This window comes from Aulonocara sp. 'chitande type north' Nkhata Bay, linkage group LG7 (assembly GCF_057382095.1).
Source record: "Aulonocara sp. 'chitande type north' Nkhata Bay isolate Kocher_YH1m ecotype deep benthic linkage group LG7, A_spYH_male_GT1.1, whole genome shotgun sequence".
Lineage (NCBI taxonomy): Eukaryota > Metazoa > Chordata > Actinopteri > Cichliformes > Cichlidae > Aulonocara > Aulonocara sp. 'chitande type north' Nkhata Bay.
The window spans coordinates 66,185,327-66,193,273 of NC_141350.1; the positions used below are offsets into that span (position 1 = coordinate 66,185,327).

Genomic DNA, 7,947 nt, shown 5'->3' on the forward strand with positions numbered 1-7,947 from the left:
CTACTGAAAAGACATGCTACTGAACATTTGATGGCCCGTTTTTACAATTTGATACACCACTGCCAATTAAGACAGACCAGTTACACATAAAATATTCAATATATAACACATTACTGTTGTTCCCACTACAGTGTTGCTGGTTTCTGTTGTGGCTTTCATTTTATGAAATAATGTTTATTATTGGTTTAATGGCAAGCACAGACACCAAACAGTTGCTGAACCTTTTAAAAGGAACAACCGTCAGTGTAAATACGCTCTAAATATTTGTCAGTTTAAAAGGTGACACTTGAACACATTCATGTGTACAGTAGTAGCTCTTTATACTGAAACCTTATTTCAGACTTTAAAAACAAAGTGACACTAAATGTTTTAATAAGAAATCCAGTGAGTTTGGACGCAGACTCATTTTGGAAATCCTTGATTTGACGTCGCTGTAGCTTCTCCTGTCAGTGCTTTTGTGTTTGTTCAGTGCTGAATGTAACCTATTTAACTGTGAGTGTAATAAAGGTATTTTTCATAAACGAGGTGCATTTGGACCTGGTGTGATTCTTTTTTTATGAGTTTATGAATTTTATCTGTAGTAATTCAACATATCAAATCATTTGATATGTTGGAATGCTCTCCTTTGTTTTTAAGTTTACTGTATGGAAATTAGGTCTCCCCTTCAGAGGGCAGGTGAGTGGTCAGGTTTGGGTAGAGATCAGTATTACCATTTAGCCAGCTAAAATCAGAAACAGTTCAACATAGCTGGACAAAACCAGTTGCTCTCTGAATCTGATGCTGCTAATAAACAACCAGAGTACTTGAGGTCAAGTTTAAAAATGAGCTTCATGAAAAATCTTCAGAAAAACGAGGGTAACTGCATAAGTAGAGGCAGAAACATTAAGCGCCACCTACAGGAACTCTTAACAAAAGACAATCATTTTGAACTGCATCACATTAAAATAAAAACAACAAAAATCAAAGGTAAGCACCTCCCACATTTTATCCATAGGGAATAATCCAAACCTTTGGCAGAGTTGGATGAAAGGATATACCATATACCGTATATCATTGGACGAGTCACTGCAGCAATTTAAAAAATGAATCCTTCATCCATGTCAGACACAAAGACAGGTCTGAAAGGTAAAACCATCATGGAAGTGGAATTTAAACCTGCATTCTTCTTCGTGTCCTGCAGGGGGAGACTGGTGGTTGTGAAAGGAGCTATGCTCGCTAGCTAGCAACTTGTCAGATTGGTGTTTCAAAACAAAAGAAGCAAAAGCTAGAGGTGGGCGGATTGATCCAAATGTCGATAGCATTAATGCCAATGCTGGTATTGGTATCGGGCTGAAACTAGTGCAAAAGGATCAATGAAACTGGGTCTGACAGGTTGCTAGCAGTGTTGCCAACTTAGCGACTTTGTTGCTATATTTAGCGAGTTTTCAGACCCCTTAGCTAAAAAAAGACGTGAAAGCGCGTATCGCTTTTACTCTCAACAAGCAGCGGGTGCTGTAACGCAGTCAGTTCTTTTACTCTTTTACTCTTATGCTGTTTTGTGGATCACAATTTTTAAAACTACTTATAAACACACACACACAAAGTAACTCCACCAGAGCGCCTATTTCGGGTCACTTTTACCGGTCCAAGCCCGGGTAAAGGAGCAGGTTTGGAATTGTGACATTAAAAAAACCAATAATTGCTAAAAGAAATTTAATTTGTAGTTCTAAATAAACTCTAAATGCATTTAGGACGTTTTTTACTCACTTTATGTCTCTTCCACGATGTTATTTCTCTCTCCAACAACATAGGTTACAATTAGATTAGCATGACCAATTATGCAAATTAGGTGATGACGTCGTTTAGCGACTTCTAGCGACTTTTAGGACAACCAATAGCGATTTTCCTTACTGAGGAGTTGGCAACACTGGTTGCTAGCTAGCGAGCATATCCTGGACGATCGTAGCTCGTACTGAACTTAGAGGACAGTTTGAAAACACACAGAAAGTTGAAAGCTATGATTTGTTGTATTAACTTAAGATTATGGAGAGTAAAAGTCTCACAGTGATTTTGTGATCATTAAAATGTGTTTAGAATTTGCAAACTGATGATGAATCATCATTTCATACATGTAAATCATGACGCACTTCAAATTCAAATTCAAATTCAAATTTTATTTGTCACGTACACAGTCATACACAGTACGATATGTAGTGAAATGCTTGGACAACTGCTCGTGACCTAAAGAGAACAAAAAAGGAAAAGGCTATGAATAAGATAGGAAATAAATATGAAAAATTAAAAAGGGTAAATTTAACTAGGAAGGAATAAAATATAAATTAAGGTTAAAAATGAAATAACTGTACAACACAAATTAGAATGAAGGGTAAATTTAACTGGGAAGAATAAGATAAAGATAAATATATAAATTAAAGTTGAAAATAAAATAACTGTACAACAAAATACACAATACACTTCATCCTCTAACATGATTTTCCTTTATAGGCTAAAAGAATTGATATCGGCATCGATATCGCCCTGTATGTGATTGGCATCTGATCGATACCAAAACCTGCAGCATTGAACAGCACTTGCAAAAGCCTGCTTTACATCCATCTTTTATGTTGCATGTGGGTAAACACTGTATTCAAACTTGTGAATTTACCCATGCCTCACCCAGTATCTGTTATTCCTAACCTGCCAGTAACAATAGCAACTAAAGCTTCTGCATTTAATCTCTGCCTGTGAACTAAAATGCTAGCTGGCAGTGGGGATTGTTCCAGTCTCTTCCAGTCAAATGGTATCAGAAGAAATCGTAGTCAGAGGTGCACAGTAGGGGATGTCTGACATTACAATGAGCCTAATCATGCAAAACAATCCCAGTGATTAAATGAATCACGTGTTGTTGACTGAAGGAAAGCTGCACTCTCTTGGCTGGTTTTAATGATTTATTAGAATCAGGACAACCTTTGAGACTGGGTCTGTTTAAAGTGCATGGTGGGTAGGTGTATGAGGGAGGAGTGTGTAGTGATACCACAGCTGGTTGGAGGAGTTTGGAATATTGAATGAACTGGTTGCAACAGAGGGGAGAGCTCTCACACAGGTAAGGCTTCTCCTATTATAGACTACAGCAATGAGGCCTGAGGTGTTTCTGTTTCACACTGATGCACTTCAGTGTTTTAAAGTGTCACCAGTGCATGTATGTGCTGCTCTTGTCTCCACTTAGAAGTGGTATGTGTCCTCTGGTCATCTTATAATGATATGTAAGCTTCATATGTGAACTCTTTAGGCTTATAATATTCTTTATTCCTATTTTGAAGCATATTTATCGTTAATTCCTCAAGAAAGTTTCCAATAATTGTTTGTGTTGAGACCTCTTGATATGGACTCAGTGTCTTAACACACAGAAGGTGTCACATGAAACTCATAGTCATTTTTGTTTACATTAAAGTGATCGCTGAGGAAAATAAACATGAGATACATGGTCACATGACTGACAGGTAATATCATGACATCATAATCCTTGTCTTCTGAGTAGTTTATTAAACTTGGAGCACGGAGCTGTAATTTGCAGGTGTCAGACCAGAGTCTATAGCAAAATCTGTCCTTATGATCATTTGCTAAAATGGGACATATTGAGAAAGTGTAGGTGTGACACTCAAACGTTGGACTGCTACATTAAACACTCTGATGTCGAAGAGCTGAAGTGTAAATTCATTCTGAATCGCTGTAAATAAAGATGAGAATGTCACAGCTTCTCAAAAGTGAAGCTAAAGCATCTTCAGCTCCCTTTGGTGTCTGGCTGCAGTATAGAAAACGCTGCTTTGTACTCCAGCCACACTATAAAAATAAGATGGGAGGATTGCTGGGTGATTGATTTCTTTTTTAAAAAGAATTTTGGTAATCACTGCACACGCAGAGGCTGACCGAGGTAACTGCTTCTGATCGCAAGCCGATTGTGCGCATTGCCTGGTGGGAGCCAACCTGTCTCTGAACAGAAATCTCTCTCGGACAGATCACTAAGTGCAGACTCACTGCTAACAATCCTGCTCTTTCACTCTGTGACCAGTTGCAAACTATTGCATAAGTGGTGGGCAGCGATCATGAAAGCACCTCTGGCTATTTTTTTAGAAGTTTTGAAGAGACAAAAAGGTTTTTATCCTTGTACTTTTATTAATCTAAAAAAACAAGACACAAACAGTTATATTAGACAGAGGAGGATTCCTGATAGTTTCTTTTTTTAGTTAGCAGACATAATATCATTGACCATATTAATAAAGCTTAAGGTTATTGTTGCATTGCTCTTTTTTCTGTCCTATTTGGTGTCAAGAGGACTGTGATTGCTGTACATGGAGGTGTTAGATGTAGATGAGCATCAGATGACCACCATAGACTGGTATTAAGAGGGAAATCATTGTTTCTATATCTTCACTGGTCACAATTTGCTACTGGGTACTGGCTTGGATCCCCTTTTGCCTTCAGAACGGCCTCACAGATTGAACATTCTTCCATACGATGGTGTCATGACGTCGATTACTGTAACTAAAGGTCCCACATTTAAATCTGACCTGTCCCCTGCCATCCAGCAGATCATGGCGGAGTCCAGCCCTCTGACCACTCACGTGCTGAACGCTACCGACGGCGTCCCGGCAGCCAGGATGGCCCTCAGCCTGCACCGACTGGACTCCAAGCTGATGATCTGGGCCATGCTGAGTGTCGGGTAGGCTTTCATACATTCTTACACGTAGCTTAATCTCCGCTTAACGTGTTTATTATTCAAAGCCTGAAGCTGGATAAAATCAGAAACTGAAAAGGCCAGAAATGGGGGGGTGGGGGATTTCTTTTGACAACTAAATAAATCAGGGAAGAGCTTTTCTTCCAGGTGAGCTGACGAAAACCTGCACATAGAACTAATTAATAATTTATTAATTATTAATTTTTAGGACAACAAACCAAGATGGCCGCTGCCCAGGACTCATGAACCAAGAAACTTTTACTCCTGGCATGTACAAGCTCCGCTTTGAGACGGGTTCATACTGGGAAGGCCTTGGTCAGCCCTCTTTCTACCCCTATGTGGAGGTGGGTCATGAGGTGTCACTATCCTATATCTGAAAGAAATAAACTGGTCTGATTTAGGTATATAGTAACGCACACATGTGAATAGATCCTTATAAGTGTCACGGGTAGGACAAGATGTAAAGACAACACATTTATTTGGGAACAGAAACAGTTTGGTAGCAGTTAGTTTGTTCACCACAAGGGGTCGCCAAATCTCCTAAAACACACAAATGTCATTATCAACAAATGAGCAACAGGAAAATTTAAATTTTAAAAACATTCTTACTTACTTATACTTACTTCAACAAAGTGTTTATAATAATGTCACAGCATTATTCACATCTTCATGTCCAATAAACACTGTGACATCAAAGACAGTGGGGTCTACAACAACCAATGTTTTTGTTGAAATCATTTTTGTATCAAACATTAAAAGGCATTTTTCATCTTGCTGTAATCATTTGTGTGTGCGTTTGTGTGTTTCCAGGTTGTGTTCACCATCAGTGAGCCGGAGCAGAGGTTTCACATCCCTCTACTGATGAGTCGCTTCTCCTACAGCACTTACAGAGGAAGCTGAAAGCTGCAGAGAGATGGATTTCTGCTGTTTTATAGATTCATGACTTAGGTTTCTCTTCTTTTATATTTTACTCAGGTGTTATTGTGTGCTACATTTGTTATTTGTTGAGTTTCACTTCATGAGTGTATTTACACCAATCAAAAACAACATTAAAACCTCCATTACAGTCTGCATTATAGGTCACTTGCCACTCTGTACAAATACCTGATGATTCTCTGCGGGTGTCCCTTCTTCTTATTGTGTGACATGAATGAATTTAATTTTTCTTTATCTTTAATATCTCTATGAATTATGTTTAAAGCAATAGTACACACACACTTGCTCTATTTATTATTATTCTTTAAGTGTTCCTTTAGTATAGTGAAAAGTCCATTTCTATTAGGCAATAATTTGAAATTATTTTAAAAGAAGGCAAACAAAACATTTGCTGGCTTTAGTTTTTTCTTTGCATTTGCTGATTTTCTTAAAATCAGTGGCTAAAGAGCAATATTTGTCCCTTTTTCTAATATTTAATATACCAAACAGTAACTTATTAACACTTTGAATAACAAGATCAATTAATAGTTAGTTGCACCTGAAACTTAACACTTTTTTCAAATCAACAGAAGCACAGCTTTTTGCTTAAAGTGACCAAATATTTTATTTAGATTGATTTAAAATTAAAATATATATAATTTACTGAATATTAAATTGAACAGAATTTTTATGTAACACAGTCTCGATCAAAAGTCTAAGACAACTTGAAAAATGGCAAATAAATCTTATTTTGCATGGCTGGCTCTTAACAAGGTTCCAAGTAGAGCTTCAACATGCAATAAGAAGAAATGGGAGAGAGACCAAACATTTTTTGAGCCTGCAATTTATTGAAAACAATGCTTAAACTGAAACAGGCTGTTTTACAGCTGATCAAGAGTTTAGGACCACACCACCAAAAAAACCCTGTAAACGGGTTCCAAACATGAACTCAGTAATAAGTAGCTCCACTGTTATTGTTGATCACTTCAATAATTCATTGCGGGATGCTTGTTGCAAGCATTTCCATGAGGTGATTGGGAACATTTTTCCAAGTGGTGATGACGGCCACACGAAGGGCATCTACTGTCTGGAACTGTTGTCCATTTTTGTGAAATTCCCTTGCCTTCCTTCCCCAAAGGTTCTCAATTGGATTTAGATCAGGGGAACAAGCAGGATGGTCCAAAACAGTGATGTTATTCTCCTGGAAGTGTCCCTTGTTCTGCAGGCATTGTGTACTGGCGCATTGTCCTGTTGAAAAACTCAATCGTTACCACACAGACGAGGGCCCTCAGTCATGAGGGATGGTCTCTGCAACATCTGGACATACCCAGCGGCCGTTTGACGCCCCTGCATCTCCTGAAGCTCCATTGTTCCACTGAAAGTAAAAGCACCCCAGACCACTATGGTGCCCCCTCCACCGCTGCGCGTAGAAAACATCTGCCATCAGGACCATCAAGGTTAAATTTTTTCTTATCAGTGAATAAAACTTTCTTCCACCTTTCAGTGTCCCATGCAAGAGAGCACCAAACGTGGCGTTCAAGGAGACGACACCTTTGAAGACATTTTTGTTTTTGAAGCCCTTCAGTCTCAGATGCCGTCTGGTGGTTATGGGGATGCAGTCAGCATCAGTAACGGCCTTAATTTGGATCGAGGATCTTCCACTGTCTTCATGGACAGCCAATTGGATCCTCCGGCTCAGTGCTGGTGAAATTTTGGGTCTTCCACTTGATTTTTTTTGTTCCATAACCCTCAGGATCATTTAAGAAATTGCAAATGACTGTCTTACTGCGTCCCACCTCAGCAGCTATAGCGCGCTGCAAAAGACCCCGCTTATGCAGTTCAACAAGCCGACCACATTCAAAAAGGGAACTTTTCTTTCTCCTTTGCCATCAGTCATGACTCATGACAGTGTGACTACCTGACACAAAATGACAATGAATCCACATTTTGGCTTTTTAAAGGCATGTGGTCCTAAACCTTTGATCGGGACTGTATTAAATAATGTCATGAGGAAAGAAGCGAAGTCATTGCATGTTTTGGTAACAGCACTCGAGCCAGGCTTTCTCTCTAAGCCAATAAGTGACATGCTGTGCTATGAGGACCTGTATGATGCCTGATTGTAATAAATTTATATTTAACACAAATAAATGTGATTTTGTTGAATAAATTCAAAATAGTAATATTGCTGTAGTACATTTGAAAATGAGGAATATGACTGTTTCATTATTGCTAAATATATTTCCTTCAGTAACAATTTCTGACAGGCATTTTATGGGAAGCCTCAAGGGCCTTTACATCATCCTCCGGTTGACATCTCA

General features: G+C 38.6%; 1 protein-coding gene across 7 annotated transcripts; it reads left to right on the forward strand.

Annotated features, from left to right (window-relative positions):
• The first annotated feature begins 989 nt into the window (after positions 1-989).
• On the forward strand, positions 990-5,785 carry LOC147326707 (5-hydroxyisourate hydrolase-like). 7 transcript variants are annotated; one of them, XM_086302043.1, is made up of 4 exons: positions 990-1,125; positions 4,566-4,699; positions 4,923-5,058; positions 5,525-5,785. In XM_086302043.1, exons 2-4 carry the CDS (start codon positions 4,572-4,574, stop codon positions 5,612-5,614), a joined length of 354 nt encoding a protein of 117 aa, XP_086158169.1. In that variant the 5' UTR covers positions 990-1,125; positions 4,566-4,571; the 3' UTR covers positions 5,615-5,785. The 7 variants fall into 7 exon arrangements, with proteins under 7 accessions (XP_086158169.1, XP_086158170.1, XP_086158171.1 ...); XM_086302044.1 differs by having other exon boundaries at positions 1,005-1,125; positions 4,569-4,699; XM_086302045.1 differs by lacking the exon at positions 990-1,125 and adding an exon at positions 1,247-1,270 and having other exon boundaries at positions 4,569-4,699.
• Positions 5,786-7,947: the final 2,162 nt, after the last annotated feature.